Raw genomic sequence first — 19,239 nt, 5'->3', positions numbered from 1 at the left:
GTTTTCTCTGTTGTATTATTGTAAAGTATGCCTTACAATATAAAGCGCCTTGAGGCGACAGCTGTTGTGATTGGCGCTGTATAAATAAAATTGAATTGAATCTTGGGTAGATCCAGCATCCTAAAATGAATGAGGGCATTACCAGCGAGAAATAAATTAGTTAGCATTGTTGTATCACAGCAGGAAGGTTCTGGGTTCAATTCCACAATCATGCTATGCATGTTCCCCCCGTGTTTGCGTGGGTCCTGTCCGCGTACTCCGGCTTCCTCCCACAGTCCAAAGACATGCAGTTAATGGGGTTAGGCTAAATTGCCCATAGGTGACATTGTGAGGTTGTCTATCTCTCTTCGTTAACCCTGTTAGACTGGTGACCCTGTCTCTCGACAGCTGGGATAGGCACTGCCGTAACACCGTTTAATATATCGTGTTCAGTAAACCTATTTGAAATTATTTTAGCTTTGCGGCATGGCGAGTTATCCTGCTGGAAGTAGCCATCGAAAGACCGGGGACACAGTGGCCATAAGAAGACGGAAAGTTCAATAGCACTACTCTCGTAGGTTATTCCATTAAAATTATGCGGTTGTTACTGTAAGTATGCCCGGTCAGCGTTTTTCTGATCTTCTGTTGTGCAGTTAAGTTAAACCCTGCTTCACAATCACTTATCACCTTTCGTTGCCCGTTCTGATACTCAATTTGAACAGCAGTTCGTCTTAACAATGTCTACATGACAAAATGCTGAGTTGCTGCTATATTAGATATGCCATAAACTGTTTATATAACAGTTTAACAGCTGTATCTAGTGGCCGGTGAGTGCGCACTTTGTTGTCTACTGTATACGGACCAATGACATTGATATGGACCGATTCAGCTTTAGTTAGCAGGGGGCAGCAGCGAGCTTTGAAGACTGAAACTTGCAAACAGGCAAATAAAGAACCTGACGTTGATGTTCCTCTTTCCAGCAGTGCATGATGGTCCGTATACCGGTATTAACTGCTGTGAGTCCTGTTGTTTTCCCCTCGTTTCCTTTAGTGCTACTGTGATTATGAAGAAAAGACACACCGTCCGCTTTATTTTACATGACAGGTAGGTGTCCAAATGAAGCCTCTCGGTCCCCTGTCATTCCGGGCTTTCTTTGGTGTTTTTATGTTGCCTGTTGGGGTAGCTTATCCGGCTAACTTGCTACCATTGGCTAGTCTACGTGTAACTGCCGTTGACAACATTAGCTGTAGCGTTAGCTCTAGCATGTAGCTAATAAGGCCGCGAATATTCTGCAGCACATCAGCCCCTGACAACAAAACTGCAATTAGTTTTGTGTGTTTCATGTTGCTGTTAGGCATTGACTTCACTGTCAGCGTGAACGGTTGTAATGCAAACACCTGCCAGCAATGCGTGCACTGTAGCTAGGCTAAGGCTAGCTGCCTAGCTTCTGTTACATCTACTTGTCCCGATGGGAGGCACAGCAACGATGACAGCCGAAAGCATAAACATTTTAATATCAAAGATTAAATGACTACAAGGGACACCTGTTTTTTCTCCGCTCAGAAATAATCACGATGTTTTATTGGGCGAGGAAATTTATAGTATAATTTATTAACTGTGCTAATTACAAAAAAAAAAAAATGCCATTAAGGCCATGTTTATTTCTTGGCACAATTTCCGGAATATATTAGGGTTTCAGATTTACATTATAAGGAAACGTTTATGCCTGAAAATAATCAGTTCTCGCTGAGTAGATCATAATGTGATTGAAACAAGTAGAATCGAGTTCAATACAGCGGCTCCCCTTGGTATTGTGCTTTCACTTTTGTTGATACCGAGAAAAGGATTAAAAGCCTGATTAATTAATAAGATCCTAATATAGGATGGTGCACACTGTTTTTTTTAAAAAAAAAAAACAAGTATTCTTTGTCCATACATGCCGTCCAAAACTATTCCTGAATAATTTGGATTTCTAAGAATCGGTAAATAATTTTTCTTTGGACTTTACATGTCAACATAGAAATATAACTGAGCTTTTATGATCTCAGCAAGAATATCTCTGTGCAGTTATGCTCTTGTTTTACTGTAATTTGCTGATGATTTATTGTTTTTGAGTATTTTACAACGGTTTTCTAAGGGCAGATGAAAATAAATGAGGAAGGTGTTATAAGCTGCTCCTGCTTGTTTTTTTTTCTTTTTCTTTTATGGATGGGATTCAGTGTTACTGCTTGACATATCTTATATGTCATATAGTGAAGAACTAGCCAGTTATATACCTGATGTACCTGCATAAATAAATTCAAATAATACTTATTTTAATCTTTGGCTATCACCATATTACTGCCATTCCTTCCTATTCCTTCAAAGCAGTCTGTCTTCAAAAAGATGAATCGGACAATCATTCCTATTTTTAGCTCCATGCAGTTGCAGTGGGTGGTAGAAAATTGACGGGCCAAGGATCCAAGATGGTTGTGAGTGCTTGAATCTGTGACAAGTCTGAAGTTTTATGTGTTAAGATGGTTCTTAATATTTTGACAGCATTTTTTTTAAAATGTAAAAGCAATATGAAGGAGCTAAAAACGGTTCTGATAATAATGGGGAGCGCATAGATCTATAATCCTCTCATTTGTGTGATGGGATTAACAGCAGAGGGTCATACACCTCCACAGTTTGAGCAGTCAGATTACAACTGACTGTTAGCACAGCAACATATCATTGGTTTACAGCTGTCATTTAACCAGCAGTTTTCTTTCAGTTGTTAACCACCAGGGCTGTGAAATGGAGCCAATGTAAAACTCTAAAAAATGCAGTTCTTCCATGGCCAAGTCAGCTTTGGTCCAAATTTTACAGGGTGGTACACAAAACTGACCCTATAGGTAGTTTCTCCTTGTATAACAATTGTAAGACGGCCGAAAAGCAGCACAGGTCTGTTGACCCAGGCAGGTGGAGCTGGGTACCTTTTCCAGTTGAATCAGCAGAGCATCAAATATGAAACATGTGGTCAAAGTTTAGATGCATTTTGTGTTTGATCGGGTGTTGCCGCCTTGGTCAGCTTTTTGTCAGCTTGCATTTTTCGCTACAGATGCTGCAGAAAATGTCTGCATTAAGTTTTAAAGAATTTAAGCACATCTGAGAGCACTTTCACCACGTTGCAGATGTATGTAGGCTTACTGACTGGAGGTTGATAGGCCTTAAATTTGTCACTTAACCAAAGGACTTTTCTATATTTGTGTTGTTTGTGTATTTGGAGCATTTTTAATGAAATGATAAATGATACTGTTCGATATGTTATACAGTACATCAGAGAGCTACAAAAAGTCTTTTACTTTTTATTTAATAGCACATATGTATGTATGTGTGTGTTGTATCAGTCAGTTTTTGGATGTAGTTTGCCAACATTAGCTGATAACCTCGCTCTTCACCTACTCATCCAGTTATGGTATCTTATACTTCAGGGTTGTGTGTGTGTGTGGGGGGGGCTGCAGTCTATCCCAGCTATCTTAGGGCATAAGCAAGGTACTCCCTGGACAGGTCACCAGCCTCATGCAAGTGTTAACTGAACCTTCAAATGTAGTTAACAAAATGAATGCATGTTATTATCTCAGTTGTTAGATTTAATGCAGCACTGTTGAAAGCTGTACCAGTCACCCCACCCCCCCATAAAACCACTGTGTACATTACCACACAGAAAGAGCTGGAGACTTGCTTGCACCAGTGGATGAACCAGGGCACGTTTCTGTGTCAGTTTGATGTAGAACTTGTATTGAAATTGAGGCCCTTCACAAATTTTGATGTAACTTTAGTCTGCCTTGTACATGGCAAGCTGAACACATAGTCGTTCTCTACTGCAGCTAACAAGTTACACTAAAAGCTACCTTTGATTTGTCTGTTATATACAAGGGTTCGCTATAGCAGGTAGCTCAACACATTTTATTGAATTTTTTTGTACTGGATGTTCTTTCTGATGCAACCATGAAGAGGTTTGTGTCTTGTCCCATGATCAAACTTTGGATCTTTTGCTGGTTAGATGAATGTGTAAGACTTTATGGCAAAACTAAAGGAACACCAACACATTACAAGTACAAGAGCTGCTCAGCCATTGAAACCCATGCTACAGCATTTACTGAGTCAGCAGAAGATTGGCAACTTTTACACATTATGCACTTCAACACTTAGCAATCACAGTATAACTTTGTACAGTCTGCCACTTTGAGGCTGAGTTGCTGCGATTCCTAAATGCTTTCACTTTGCAATAACATCCCCTACAGTACCCCCACAGTTGATCATATCTAGGAGGGAAGACTTGGACTAGGATGCCTTCTCTTGCAGTACCACACTCGAATTTTCTGAGCTTGTTAGAATGATTCATTCTTTCACAAAACTTTGTAAAGACAGACTGCATGGTCATGTGCTTGATTTCAGATTGTGGCAATGGGTCTAAAAACACTCAAATTTAAAGGTTAATTAGATTCAGCCACCAATCGTTTTTTTTAATGTAGTGTTGCTATCCCTAATGGTGTACAACAGAAGGGGAAGACGTGATACTAAAAGCTGCCAATTTCAAGAAATCATCATTTTGAAACCACAAACCTGCAGAGATGTGGAATGAGACTTCAGAAAGTCCCCTAGTCATCCACTACAAAAAATGGTTCCCAAAGACTCACTATTACTATTTATTTAAAAAAACAAAAAAACCCCAAAACAATGCCCAGTGACTTTATGAAATTATTGATGCTTTAACATCTTACAAGATCAATCTTCTGAAAACATCTGTGACTCTTTACAGATTGGGCAAAGTTTTAAGAGAGATGGACCACATAACTCGTTTGGAACTTTGCTGATTTGGAGTTGATAGTGCTGATTATGATTTCTCTATCTAATGCTAGCCCTGTTTTCATCTTTTTTTCCAGCTAGCCTGCTGGGAGGCACGTCCCAATGACATGGCCTCCAGTCACAGCTCCTCCCCAGTGCCTCGTCCCAGCAGCGGAGGCCGAGATGGGATCTATCACAAGGAGCGAGATCCTTCCCCACCTCGCTACCGGCATATCCGCTCTTTGCCTGACGTCTGCCCGAAGGAGCCGACTGGTAGGAAGAATGACTGACTTCAGTGCAATGGCATGCATAGGCATCATTTTTAGCAGTAGAACATAACCAGAAAGTATACATATTTTGCAGTTAGACAGTGAAAATAGTCTATAAAAGGTGGTGAAAATCTAGATGTTCATCTATACATCTGCGCTAAGGGTCATCAGTCATTTAAAGTTTACATAGAAACATAAACAGTGATGCTAATATTTTTTTAAGTATACATTTTTTTTTTTACATACTGGCTATCTAAAGCCCACTCTTTCTTTCACGTTGTCATATTGAACACAAATGAACTTTAAATAGACAAATTTGTGACACTGCAGGAAAACACAGCGTCTTGCAGTTTTTATCTGTATGTTGTGCATTGATTTACTGCTGTGCTTGTGATGTTGCTGTTTGTTGCATTCACCTGGGCCACAGCTGTGATTTAAGTTCAGGAACATGGAAACAAAACCAAGAAACCATGGCAGGCCAGATGCTTAAATTATGAGTTGTTGTTCTCCGCAGAAAATGAAAGCACTGACTTTATTTCTATGTGGTCCTCCAGGTGAGGGGCAGGGCCTGTGTAATGGCCCATCTGTGGTGGCAGAGCACGACCGATGGACAGTTTATAGCTCGAAGGTCAACCTCCCAGCTGCACTGAATGACCCTCGGCTCGCCAAAAGGGAATCTGACTTTTTCACTAAAACATGGGGGCTGGACTTCACCGAGACGGAGGTGATGCCCTCATTTTGCCTCCCCAACATCACCAAGGAGCACTTTGGGCCCTACCTGCAAGAGATGACTCAGGTAATACCTAGAGCGAATTATTAAGAGCATTTATGATTTGTTGACAAGTCAGTATCACTGCAGCTCAGATCTGTGTGGAGTCAATGTTAAAGATGCTATTAGGATATTTTTGTTCTTGAGAGAGTCTTGATTGGGGAAACCTGCAGTCGGCTGAGACTGAAGAAGTCACTTAGATGAGTGACGAAACGTTTCTCCCAGTGAAAACCCTACAATCAACCTTTTGGGGTTCCTGAGAAAGATTCTACGTTTCTCTTGTTTTGGGTTTGTCAAGAATCTGAGGCAGTTTCACTTTGTAGCCTTTTTTGCTCAGGACATGTAAAGTAGAAGTCTTGAAATGCATCTGTTAACTAAGAACTTTAGTTTAAGAAATCTTGTGCATGGATCTTGTGCAAACAATGCAACTGTCTCCCGCTGATGAGCAGCTGCTGTATTTTCCCACCATTTAGAACAAAGGTGGCATTATAGAAGAAGAAAAGATGAAAATGTCTGAATAAAGCTGGACCTTTTTTTAAATCTCAGGAATTCAAACAGCCTGAATACTGGAGGCATTTGCATTTCCTAGAGGAGTTTACTAAATAAAAAAGCAATAGAAGTACTGATGCCAAAGCTGTTGTGATGGAAAGATGTGTCTCAGTCTGTATGTTAAATATGTGATTTTCACTTTAACCAGTCAGGGTTTTCATGTTGATTTTTCTTTCTTTTTTTTTCTTGTACATGCACTCATTTGTTGACAGAGTTACTTATCACAATGGTTGTGTTACTCTGGCATTTGGCTGAGATTTGCTCTTCTTGTTTTGCCTCACAGTTAAGCTACATTAGTTCTAACTGATAGCTTCTACTGGAGGAAACATGACAACTGCAGTTATGTGTATAGATACGAACAGTAACATACATGGTTACTGATAGTAATTTATTGTTTAATAGTTAAAGTAGGGTTTGATTTACAGAAGTTAACTGGTAACCAAGCCAAAGCCAGAGCGCTGTGGGTAGGATGAGTAGCGTGCTTAAACGATTATGGAAGTGACGTGAGTAAAAATGGCGTTTTGAGATAGTCTTACGTTCATCATTAACCCAGCCCCAGTGAGGAATGTCTTTGTGTTTAAGAGACAGCAGCTGTACGTTTGTATTCAAGATTCAAAGTTTTAAAGGGAATCCAGTCTCGATACAGTACAAACACACCTTAATGTGTTGGATAAATGTGTTGGACGGTACAGGGCAATCAGAGCAAGGACTAATAGACTCAAACACAGCTGTTATCCAACTGCAATAACACATCTGAATACTACAAAAAAATGTCCATCACGCCACTCTTGTGTTAATCTATGCACGGTCTGAAGCATGTGTGTGGGAATGTATGTGAATGTTTTACTGTTATATCTTATTAGTATTTTAAGTATTCTATCTATTTTATTTATTGAATTTTATTGTTTTATTTATATTTTGATATTGCTAGGGATGATGCAATGATCGGGGACCATTCTTAATTTCGTTGTTCTCATGACAATGACAATAAAGTTTCTGATTCTGATTCTAAAACCTTCCTTTACTGGCTGTCATGTTTCAAGTAGAATAGATGTCTTGAAATGCAGCTGATGCTTTAATGTTGTCAACAAACATTCTACAAACAATTAAAATAATGAAAATACAAACAGGCTTTAAAGTTCTTATGTGTTTTTAAATTCTTAAATTGTCTTGGCCTGTGCTGCTTCATTTTTATAATGCCTCAAGTGGCAAAAATAGCTCTTACAGAAGGTTTCTGTTCCTCATTTAGTCTTTTATTACTTTTGTTACCAGCTGAGTGTGGTGAGATTGAGCTGTAACATCTCTTGCACTTCTGACAGTGCATTTCTGTTCTTGTAAGAGTCATCTAGTTTTTAGAAATGTTATTGTAGCTTTGTTTTCACTTCCTCCTACGGGTTTCATGCATCTGATTTCTTGTTCAGTGTGTTGCTTTGTTCTTCTCTAATGACCCACAGCTGTAACCTTTGTTAGTTTGTATCATCAAACTTGGCTTCTGTGATTCACTCAAGCCTTTTTTTCCTGGTGCGTAACGATCATGTTAGCTTTACAGAGAGCGGGCTGGGCCAAAAATCCTGAACTTCTTTTTTGGATTTCATGATTTCATTTTTAGAGGGAACGAATCCATGAACGTTGCAAGACGATCTGCCCCAACAAAGATGATGTCGACGCTGTCTCTAGTATCACCACCAACCAAGGTATGAATTATTAACCAGCTGCTGCAGGACTCTCTGACTGCCTAAGATTGGCAGCACGCAATGACTTCAGATGCAAATATGCAGGCTACAGTGTATACATATACACTGTCACATCTGACTGTACCACACATTAAGTGTATGTGAGCGTAGTTTGGTCCTGAACCTTGGCTCTTTAATAGATTTAAGGGTTTTTACAGTTTAACACACGGGTTTTATTATCTTTCTTTTGATTTGCTTCCAAAACAATATTTTATGCCTTTAATGCACATTTCAGAATTTGATCTGATAAACACATTTCTCTGCTTGCTGCACTTTTCACAAGTTTCCTGTCTTTTTTATTTTTATTGTTTAGTTTGTACAGAGCACACTCTAGTGTCAGTCTTAGAAACTAAACTTTGTCAAACTTTGTTAGCTGAGCAACACAAAAGGATATTCTGACTCTTAAACATAACTACTGTAACCGATAGTGATTTAGAGCTTTTGTTGCCTATTCCAGACAAATCCAGAACTGAGCTGGAGCAAGTCCCGAAGGTAATTATGCAAACATGCATAATATTCTGTCTGATTCTCTTTGGATTTCTCTTTCCCTTTAACTTTGACAGTGTGGCCAATGCTCTAATGCAGTTCCGTTGTATCATTTTAGCTGTGGACTCAAACACATTGTGACTCTTTTGACACTTGCAACTAAGCATGTCTCATTTATTAGCTTAGACATGATAGTGACACTATTGTGACAACAGGCTGTCTCCAGAGTGACCTTGCTGCTTCACTGTCTCACTGTGCTTTATATTGTCAGATTTTCATGAAGCCCGACTTTGCTCTTGAGGACCCGGCTACCTTCAACATGGTCCTTCCCTGGTCACACTTTAACAATGCTGGGGGGAAGAGCAGCAGAGACGTGGCTTCTTCCAAACTGCTCCAGGAAAAGGTGAATTCTCATCAACACATACAGATCACCCAGGGAGGGCGATCTGTAGATCGAGAGTAAACCTGCACTGATGTGTTTTCAAAGTGTTCCTTTCAAACCATCTTGGTAACACTCCAAGGCAGTTATAGTGTTCCTTTGAAAACGCATCAGATCACAATGGAGAAAAGCATCATGCTGAGTATCTGTACTGATATGGACTGTGAAATGTAAGGAATAAAGGATGCGATTGTTTAATGGGAATGAAAATGATCAACCTGCAGAGGGCTGAATTCAGGGTGCTCCTGCCCCCCCTGCTGTTTGTGTTGAATTTTACACATCCACAAACAGTGGTTTTGGCTCTGACACCGGCATGTTTATCTGTCTAAACAGCTAATCACAACCTAAACAAGAAGCAACCACTGACCAGTAAGAGGTAGTTTGGTGTTGGGGCCTTGTAGCATAACAAAAGAACAAAAGGAACTTAAAAATAATAATACTAATAAGTTTTAGTAGCAATTTTGTTAAATACTTGTTTAAATCCCTTTAGCTTCTACATCTGTGAGTATTTTCTGCTTTTCTCAGTTTTACAAGAAAGACACGTGGCACTCCAGGAAATTTTGTAATATATCGTTCAATCTTTATTTTAGGGAAAGCTAGCAGGAGTTGTAGACTCACCGGTCCAGTCACTTTTGATGAGGAGTGAAATTAAAGTTCCTGTAGATACATTCTATAAGTTAATTACCTTGAGGTGTTACCAAGATGATTTCTAAAAGGACACTGGTTGGTGTTGACTGGAGAGGTTAAGAAAAATGATGGATAATTGTAATTTATTTATAATTGTATTTGATGGACTTGATCTAAACACAGAAATTAGACGTCTGTTGTTATATATTTAAGGATGAAATGCATATTGTTATTGTTCAGTTAATTTACCTGAAGATATTTAAAACTTATGACAAGTAGAATATAACCGCAGTGGAGGTTTAGTATCGGTCATGTGTCATGTGATTAACTGCTTACAGTTAACAGGATCCTAATCAAACAGGATAGTTGTTGATTTGCACTTTTGTGCTCATCAGTCATTAGATCAGTTAAACCAGCGACCTTCATATGTAGAAGTTAATCAAATGATGTTCTTTTTCCTCCAGCTCAGCCACTACCTAGATGTGGTGGAGGTGAGCATTGCTCGACAGATCTCGCTGCGTTCCGAAGCGTTTTTCCATGCTATGTCGTCGCAGCACGAGCTGCAGGACCAGCTGCAGGAGACGCAGCATGCCGTGGCCGTCCTTCGGGGCCGTACAGCTGCCATGGACCAGGTCATGTGCCAAGGACCTCTCCAGGCTCTCTGCACCGCCCTGACTCGCAACAACTGCGTGAAGCTGCACAACAAGCTGAAGCTGATGGCCGCAGTGCATCAGACACAGCCCACTGTACAGCTGCTGCTCTCCACCTCTGAGTTTGTTGGAGCACTGGAACTTATCGCCACCACTAAGGAGGTGCTCCAGCAAGAGCTGCAGGGCATCCACAGCTTCAGGTGAGAGTGTGTTTACTGGAGCAGTTTTACTAGGATAGTTTTTGTTGTGATGTCTGAAATTGATGTTCTACAAGCAGCCAACAGAGCAGCTGTACAATGCTGTGTTTGCATCTCTCAGACATCTGGGCTCCCAGCTGTGCGAGCTAGAGAAGCTGATTGATAAGATGATGGTGGAGGACTTCAGTATGTACGCTCACAGTGACCTGAACCGCAGCCTGAGAGATGAGCCACAGGTTCTGGAGAAGGTCTGAACAATCACCTTCAACACAAAGGGTCTAATAGATTTCAGGATGGTCATGTTTAGAAGATGACTGACAACAACAACTGTTGGGGAATGTGCGGTTGCCATTTACATTTGCATGCATCTCTGTATACATGATAAATATAAGTATTCCTGCTACATCTACACACACAAAACATCAACGTTTCTGTTCCTGTCATCAGTGTGATGCTTAATATCGAAAGACTAAATTATATTTCTTTGTCATTTCGAATGTGCTTCTGCTTTTAGTTTCAGTTACATCAAACAAAATGTAGAATCTGATTCTGGCAGCAAGTCATTATTATAGTCTGACAGAAACAATTATATACAGCTGTGCAGCTCTGCTCATGCTGAGTATCAGTATTCGTTTTTAGTCTTTGAATGTGATTACGTAATTGAATTCTTCGGTCTCATATTAAATTCATCTCAGCTTTCTGAAACCCTGCTGCCCGGTCATGTCAGTGTTTTAGGACCCTGTATTTTCTGGTGCGTTTGTCTGTGGATTTTAGGAGCGTCTGGAGTCGCTGGTGTTCGGCCTGCTGCGGCAGCGGAAGCTGGATTTTCTGGATATTTACAGTGATGAGATGATCGTAGCGGCCAAGGCAATCGTCTCTCAGGTGTGACTCCTCCTGACACAGTCCAGTCTTTATCTGTTTCTAAGCGCTGCATTAAATAACAGCGATCCAGCTGCGATTTATCATGTAATAGAAACCTTTTTGTGTTTGCAGTGTGTGGCAGATAGTGTTGTGCAGATAGAAGAAATTGATGCTGAAGTCGTTGTTAAGTAAGTTGGAACAATGTGATTAATACCACTGGTTGTATTAAAGCATTTTATGCAATGTTTAATGAGCACATTGACTTTGTAAACAAAGAAAATACCAGTCCAAGTTGAACCTCATGGAGACTCGCTGTACATGTGTGCATTTGTGTTTCTCAAGGCTTGCTGACCAAATGCGTCTGATGACATTCCCTCAGTGGTTTGACCTGCTGAAAAATGTCTTTGAGAGCTTCCTTTTCTTCCTGCAGAGAATCAAGGTTAGTCAAAACAGCTCCTGGTACAGAGCTCCTATTTTTAGTCTGCTAGACTTCAGAAGATGGTTCACACATCACAAACATTATCCAACATTTGATGCAGGTAAAAATATTCTTTCTGTGTGAATTCAACAAACTGAATCTAATTGTGCACCTTATTACCCAACTGCCTGTTTGCTAGGCCACTATGAATGTGATCAGGAATGTGGTTCTAGAGGTTCTGGACTCAAACCAGAAAACCCGTCTCCTGGAGGACTCCTGTTCAGAACCATCCGGCCAAGAGGCTTCTCAGGTCCCGTCACTCCTGCAGGGAGAGGCTGAGCTGGCCTACCTCACCCATGAAGGCCTGTTCATCAGTGATGCTTTGAATGATGCCCAGCAGAAACGGCAGGAGCAGAAACAACAGCGAGTAGTGCCGGCAGCCCAGGATCAGAGCTCTGCAGCAGGATTCAGGAGCCAGCAGGGCCGGGTGGAGACTGCCAGTAGTGACTCTGGGGCCACAGAAATGTCTGCCAGCAGAGAGCAGAGCTTCATGTATGTCACTCTTAAGTTTTTCTTCTTCTTCTTTTTTTCTTTTTCTGTTTGAACAAAAATATCATGGTAATTGCAGTCCCGTTGCACCATAGCCTCTAACTGACATCTGGTTAAAAGGCTGTTGCATTTTCCTTTTTTTGCAATTCAGGTCTTCTTATTTACTGAAAACAGCATCAAACCGTAAAGTGACAGTTTTGTTCAAAAGTCTTGAGCCTTCCAACAAGACAGATTTTCTTGTAATTAAAGTTGTCTTGAGCAGCAGTTCTCCAGGCTTTCTGAAGGAGCTTTTCTTTAGACATTGGGTGCTTTTTCTCTCTTTTTCAGTTCGGCTCCTGTATCAGAGCACTTTGTGAAAAACACTTTTTGTTTGTGATGCTACTTAACATTGACCCGTGAATTATTCAAGCATAAAAAAAGGGATGAACCAGTGTTATGACTGCATTTTAGATACTTTGTTACTGGCCGCCTATCACAAAAACACAGGATGCTCTTATTTCTTTAGTTGATTCTACGAAAATGGCAAACACGCATAACTTACACGAGAACTGGACTTGAAAACCAGTGGCAGCAGATCTTACAGAGTGGTGTGGACTGTAGTGGCTTATAATCTCCTGTAGTTCCCTATTAAATGTAGAGACTGGCTCTCTTAAAACAAAAATGGAAGTGTTGTTGCCCAAGATAAAGTACAAAAATGATTTAACCAAAAGTGAAAATGACTGAGAGGGATTAAAGCTGTGAAACCTTTGACTCGGTTCTTCAGCCTGTTAACAGTGAGTGTGTTTGTGTTCAGGCCTGGTGAGAACATGATGCCCACCGACTTTGAGCTGAACCTTGTGATAAACAACCTCCAGGAGCTCATGTACACTGCTTCCGACATCAGCCATGACCGCTGCGTCAAAGTGCTCACAGCCCGAGCCAAGGTATGGTGTACATGTGTCTGTATTTGAGGTTTTCTATGGAAAAGGATAAACCTGAAAATGTAATTGAAGTGTTTGTGTTTACGTTTAACAGGATGGATCTCTGGAGCGTCTGACCTCAGCGGAGTTCGTTTGTCTTTCACAGGCAGTGGAGGGATTTGTCAGGGACACAGAGGAGCTCTGTGGCAGGCGAAGCGTTTCCCTGAGGGGCGCGTTGCAGAGCCAGGCCAACCGCTTCGTCCACCGCTTCCACGAAGAACGCAAGACCAAACTCAGGTAACCTGCAGTACCATTGTTTTCAGGATGTGAAGGTTTGCTTTTAAATATGATAACTGTTTGTGTGAGTGAGTGAAGGTTTAGTTTCATGGTTGAATTTGAGTGTGTATCTGGTCTTACTCCTGTAATGTAGCAGTGTAGGTGCTGAAGTTTGCTTTTGTGCCCCTGCAGCCTGCTGCTGGATAATGAGCGCTGGAAGCAGGCTGAGGTTCCTGCTGAGTTTCAGGATCTGGTGAACTCCATTGCTAATGGTAGAATATCACTACCAGAGCGCAAAATCCCAGGTATCAGACTCCACTGTCCGAAAATCCTCATTAAGCTGATTTTATTTGTAATTTCTGTAGTTTTAGTTCTACAGTTCTGAAATGTTTTGACTACTTACAGAGTAACCTACGCACACATTGCATATATATGCTGACTTTGATGTAAAATAAGAAAATGGATAAAGAAGTAAAGATTCACAGTTCAGTCCAGTCAAGGAGTTTATAAGACCCCCAAACCTTAGAGAGAAAATCCCAACAATTGGACAGTCCCCTATAAGCAGCACTTGGCAACAGTGGGGACAAAAGAACTCCCTGAGAGGCAGTTATCTATGAGACCTGTTGGGTGAGGGTTGGGCAGTTAATTTCCCTAACGGACCACATGAAGCAGAATTTATGTTAAAGTGCAGTCGTGTGTCTGCTTGGTGCTGCTTGTGCTGTTCTTGGTCTGTCAGCAGGCGCAGAGAAGAGCGGACTTGTAACATACAAAGAGTTGTAGTGAAACAGAGTGTTAAAAACAGTGAAACCTGTTCACTGCAGCAGCAGTCTCCCCCTCCTCCAGTTTGGACAGAAACATGCATGCAGACAGACTTAAATTACACTTAAGAAGCTGGGAGTAGAGCAGAACTGCTCTGTGTTGTTGTCAGAGGCTCCAGGTGCTTGGAGGTTTCTAGTGATGCACTGAGGCTTGGTTCCACAGCTTGCATACAGAGCAACAGAGAAACATCACAGCACAAGAAGAACAGCTTTATTATTTGTAACATTCGTTTTCCCATTCCAGGTCCCAATGACAGGAAACCCACAGAGTTTCTGCTTGTCAACGGGCAGAAATATGCAGTTGTTGGGTAGGTGAAATCACATATTTCATGATTTTAAATATTATTCTGTCCTCACACTGTCATTAAAGTTGGAAGTTAGACAGCGCAAATGCTTTTTAAATGTGAACATTTAGTTTTAAAAGATTTTCTGAGTAGCCTTTGTGTTCCTTCAGGACGGTTCTGCTGCTGATCCGGATCTTTTTAGAATACTGCCAGTGTGTCAATGACATCCCATCCATCTCTACAGACATGCTGACGCGTCTGGCAGACCTCCTCAAGGTCAGAAACTCAACAGCACACAAATCACACGATCCTACGTTAGTTCAGCCTCTTGTAGTTAGTAAACAGGAAAAGACTTTGTTTCCTAGAGACAATTTGATTACAACACTGAAGTGTTTACATTTGACACAGCCGTGACATGCTGGTATGCTAGCCTTAGGTTTAGAGTGGTGGTGTTTACTGAATTTTCTTGGATTGTCTTTCTGCAGCACTTCAACTCTCGGAGCTGCCAGCTGGTTCTGGGAGCCGGAGCTTTGCAGATCGTCGGCCTCAAGACCATCACCACCAAAAACCTTGGTATATAACACCTGCTACACACACTGCTTACAAGTAGACCTGTTTTTTCAGTATGTGAAGCAACTTTTAATGGTTGAGAATGCTGATTTTTACTGTTAACTGTGTGTGTTGTAGCATTAGCTTCCCGCTGTCTGCAGCTGGTGGTTCACTACATTCCCATCATCAGAGCTCATTTTGAGACCAAACTGCAGCCCAAACAATTCAGTGTTCTCAGACACTTTGATCACATCACCAAGGTAACACTCAGCATGACCACTTTAAGTGTGGCCTCATCCTGGCTAAATAAAAGTTTGAGAGAAGAGTTAAAAATAAAATGTCATGACAAAATCTCCAAAGATTTCAGCTCGATGTGAGTCGTGTTGCTGAGGCTGTTTGTTGTGTTGCAGGACTACAACGATCACATAGCAGAGATCTCTGCTAAGCTGGTGGCCATCATGGACAGTCTGTTTGAGAAGGTTCTATCAAAGGTTAGATGAGGGCAGGGAACACGAGAACACTTTATGAATGGTTTTAAATTTTATGCAAGCATAAAAATAATTCTATTTACAGAGGACTTTCAGTTGTAATGAGATTCAGGCAGTGTGTGTAGGCCTAATATTTCCACAGTTAGTTGTGTTAATCCTTTTTTTTTAACTTTAATAATAGTATTGAATTAATGTAGACTTAATAGAATCATTGCTATTAGATAATAGAACAAACAAATAACCAATAATCGAACCTACTAAATTATACTTGCACTGTATACCTGATGGTCAGGTATCCATTTCTGTCCTTTATTAGTACAGAATTTATGACTTTTTGACATGTGTAATGCACTTTCTCAGAATCTTTCTGTGTATTTTAAATTGTTGTATTCCAAATGCGCACAGAATCACATGACCTCAGGCGTATCCTTTTATGTCCTCAGTATGAAGTGAAGGCTCCGATGCCCTCAGCCTGCTTCAGAAACATCTGTAAGCAGATGGCAAAGATGCACGAAGCCATTTATGAACTTTTACCTGAAGAACAGACACAGGTGAGATCTTTTTGTTTTCTCTACTCTTTGTGTCTGTGACAGCTTGTTGATCAGAGACTTGAGAGTTGTGTATCCATATACAGATGCTGTTTCTGAGGATCAATGCCAGTTTCAAAATGCATCTGAAGAGGCAGCTGGCTCGGCTTGGAGTTATTAATGATGGAGGACCGCAGCATGGGTAAGTGCCCTGAAAACCAGCTAATGATTGGAGTATGTTGATATGACAGAGCAGCACTTCCTGCTTCGCTCTGAAGAGAAGTAGCACCTCTTTTCCTGTTGGTGTTCCCCGTTGTTTCACATTTTATTGAAAGAGAATTTTGAACATTACATGAATACTTGACATGTCTTTATATCTGCTATATTAAAGTGCTAGAATTGTACTTAACAAACCTGACACAAATTTAGAGTTCCACTTCTGTGAGTTAGTTTTGGAATTAACGTAGGTGATAGGTGTGTGTCAGTGACAGCTGCCACGGTGCCAGAATCATTGCTGCCAATTTTGAAAGAATATCCTCATATGTGGCTCTCATTTTTCTTAAAAACAAAAATAAGGTAAAAAAAAAAAAAATCTGGTAATTCTTTGTTTTTACGTTCATCGGGCCCCAATGTGACCAAATATCAAAGAGAAATTAAAAATGCTGCTGTGGAAGAGTTCAGGTCTTAGGAGGTTATAAACTGCTTCTTGTCAGAGCATAGCTCTTCCCCATCTTTCATGTCTTTGACACTTTGACTCGTGTTTGCAGGCTGGTGGTGGTAGACGTGGCGTTCTACACCGAGAACATCCAGGGGCTGAAGAGCCTCGAGAGGCTCGACCTGAACATGGTTGAGGTCTGGGAGCAGAAGAGGTGATGGAGGATGGAATCTGCATCTCCAGAACTGACCTTACCTCAGCAGTTATGGGAGCCTGACCCCCGGGGGCTGGCTGAGGCTGGAAGAGGCCCAAAGGGACCAAAAATGCGAGTATGGGAGAAGAGCAGCAGCATACCGGTGCTTCAGAGACTGTTCAGAAACGCACAGCGCCTGGTGAAAAACTGTTGCCACCTCATCGCAGTGTGTGCAATTCAATAGAAAATGAAAAAATAAATTATTACTGTTTTAGTGGGAGGGCAGGATGTGGATTATTCTTATGAAATTTGGGGGTAATTTATTTTTCTTTCTCCGGAAACATTCTATACTGTGTTAGGCTTTTTCCTCCAGCAGTCTGCAATGCTGGAGCTGACAGGATTTTTATCAACACCGCATGCTCGGCAGGTTACCCTTTTGCATACTCGGAGAGCTTGGGAGGGGTCATTCTTATTGCTTAAAAAAATCAACAGGGTTCCTGTTCCATGTTAACACTATTCCAATCCTCTCTGATCAGCTGCTTTTGGGTTTATTTGCTTACTTTTTTGTACTCCAAAATAATAATAACAGTAGCTGAGAGAAAGGTTTAATTTCAGTATGTGGGCATAGTGACAAGATTCACTTCAAAAGGTTTAACTTCCACCTTAAAACAGTTTGGTCATGCAGTTGCTTCAGCCCAGTCAGATCCTGGTCGTTGTGATGATTGACAGTGGCGCAGAACTCGCTAAACTGATGCAGAGAGTTTGCAGGATGTGAAGCATGAATATCAGCTGTTAACTTTTGCACCTTCCAGTCTGTGTGAGCTGTTAGTTTTCTGCGAAGATGGAAGAGAAAATCTGATTAAACCTATCATCCAGAATACCTTCTTCTGATGCTGCAATATTGTGTCACAACTCCCCACAGGGGTAAAAGTAACAAGTGCTTACAGCTCTCCCTCCTCCTGCTAGCAGAGTTTTCTTCATGACATCAGATTTGATCAGATTTTCTCTTCCTGACTGTTCAGCTACCGAGAGCTCCCGTCACACGAAGCAAACGACCTGTCCAGATGCAGTCACAGATCAGTCTCTGCAGCAGTAAGAACACTACAGGCTGACAGGCTGCTGTTTGGAACCATTCGACTCCCAAATGCAAATATTCATCTACTCTCCTAGTCTATGTGTTGGCTTTTGTAAGCAGCTTGTTTCCAAGATAAATCTCCTGGTATGAAACTAATGAGCTGGCATTGCAATAATTTGCCCTTCTGAAATGATTGATTAATCTAACATGTGCAGCCATAGTCATTCTTAACTCCCACACTAATCAGAAGGCATAAATGGTGTACATATGGTGACAAGCACAGTTGGATTAATGTGATGTGACTGCAGCGGTCAGCGTCAGGCGCGCCAGAGAACAGAAGCATTAACGATCATCACTGTCTGCTTCAGAAGTGCCTACTTTGAATCGACTATCAGAGACGACACATCTGAGCTCTCCACTACAGTGTGCCTACCATACCACTGTGTGTGTGTGTGAGTGTGTGAGAGACTTTTTGGGGTTTTGATGAGCATGTGTGTATGAGTCCAAATGAATCTGTTTCCTTCAAACCTGCTGTGAATAAAACAGGATGATGGAGCGACCTATTGTCAGTCTGTTCATCTGTTGCACATTGTCATCTTCAGAGCTAGCATACTTCCTGTCTGAGCCTCACAAAACATGTTAAGGCAAATGTAAGAGTGTTATTATTTCCAGTTAGCCAATGTTACTACATCGGTCTATTCTGCACAGTTCTAGCTGTATTCATTTTCTTAAAACTCACATCAAACACTTCCTGTAAGATCTTTGGCTTGAAACCACTTAAGTTTTTTAAAAATTTGATTTTCGACCCTTTCTATCACTTTCCAAATTGATATGAAAGATTTTACATGAAGTATTTGATTCAAGCGGAGTTACTGAAGTAAGGATAGAGAACACTTAAAAGAGATCGTTTGACATTGCTGGATGTACTAGATCTTTCTCACATCGGCTTTTTGGATCATGTATCGCTTGCTTTCACTGAAGTAAGCTTTAAGTTACTCTAGACAGTGAGAATGACGATGGCTAAAAATATGAAAGGTTTGTCATATCTATGGTTGATGGAACAGCCAAAAACTTTACAAGGTTTACTTGAAATATTACTATTACTTGATAACTAAAAAAAAAAAAACAGCATCAAGA

The 19,239-nt window shown here is 40.9% G+C and overlaps 1 protein-coding gene across 2 annotated transcripts; it reads left to right on the top strand.

Moving 5' to 3' along the window:
• The first annotated feature begins 384 nt into the window (after positions 1-384).
• On the top strand, positions 385-18,661 carry vps54 (VPS54 subunit of GARP complex). Of its 2 annotated transcripts, none has more exons than XM_004562174.6 (23): positions 385-553; positions 4,890-5,064; positions 5,615-5,856; positions 7,988-8,072; positions 8,569-8,603; positions 8,869-9,000; positions 10,128-10,513; positions 10,632-10,758; positions 11,285-11,392; positions 11,504-11,559; positions 11,714-11,810; positions 11,989-12,341; positions 13,132-13,261; positions 13,353-13,534; positions 13,706-13,818; positions 14,576-14,639; positions 14,786-14,891; positions 15,101-15,188; positions 15,303-15,424; positions 15,575-15,655; positions 16,096-16,203; positions 16,287-16,381; positions 16,947-18,661. In XM_004562174.6, exons 2-23 carry the CDS (start codon positions 4,920-4,922, stop codon positions 17,050-17,052), a joined length of 2,961 nt encoding a protein of 986 aa, XP_004562231.3. In that variant the 5' UTR covers positions 385-553; positions 4,890-4,919; the 3' UTR covers positions 17,053-18,661. The 2 variants fall into 2 exon arrangements, with proteins under 2 accessions (XP_004562231.3, XP_004562230.3); XM_004562173.5 differs by lacking the exon at positions 385-553 and adding an exon at positions 926-1,083.
• The last annotated feature ends 578 nt before the right edge of the window (positions 18,662-19,239 follow it).

The sequence above is a fragment of the Maylandia zebra genome, linkage group LG6 (genome assembly GCF_041146795.1).
Source record: "Maylandia zebra isolate NMK-2024a linkage group LG6, Mzebra_GT3a, whole genome shotgun sequence".
NCBI classification, from domain to species: domain Eukaryota; kingdom Metazoa; phylum Chordata; class Actinopteri; order Cichliformes; family Cichlidae; genus Maylandia; species Maylandia zebra.
This window is presented reverse-complemented; position numbering and strand designations above follow the sequence as displayed.

What these genes read in the sequence shown, in the direction of transcription:
- vps54 (XM_004562174.6), top strand. Translation starts at nt 4,920, where the DNA reads ATGGCCTCCAGTCACAGCTCCTCCCCAGTGCCTCGTCCCAGCAGCGGA. An exon ending in GAACGCAAGACCAAACTCAG is followed by an intron (nt 13,535 to 13,705) that starts GTAACCTGCAGT and finishes GTGCCCCTGCAG; the next exon opens with CCTGCTGCTGGATAATGAGC. An exon ending in CATCACCACCAAAAACCTTG is followed by an intron (nt 15,189 to 15,302) that starts GTATATAACACC and finishes TGTGTGTTGTAG; the next exon opens with CATTAGCTTCCCGCTGTCTG.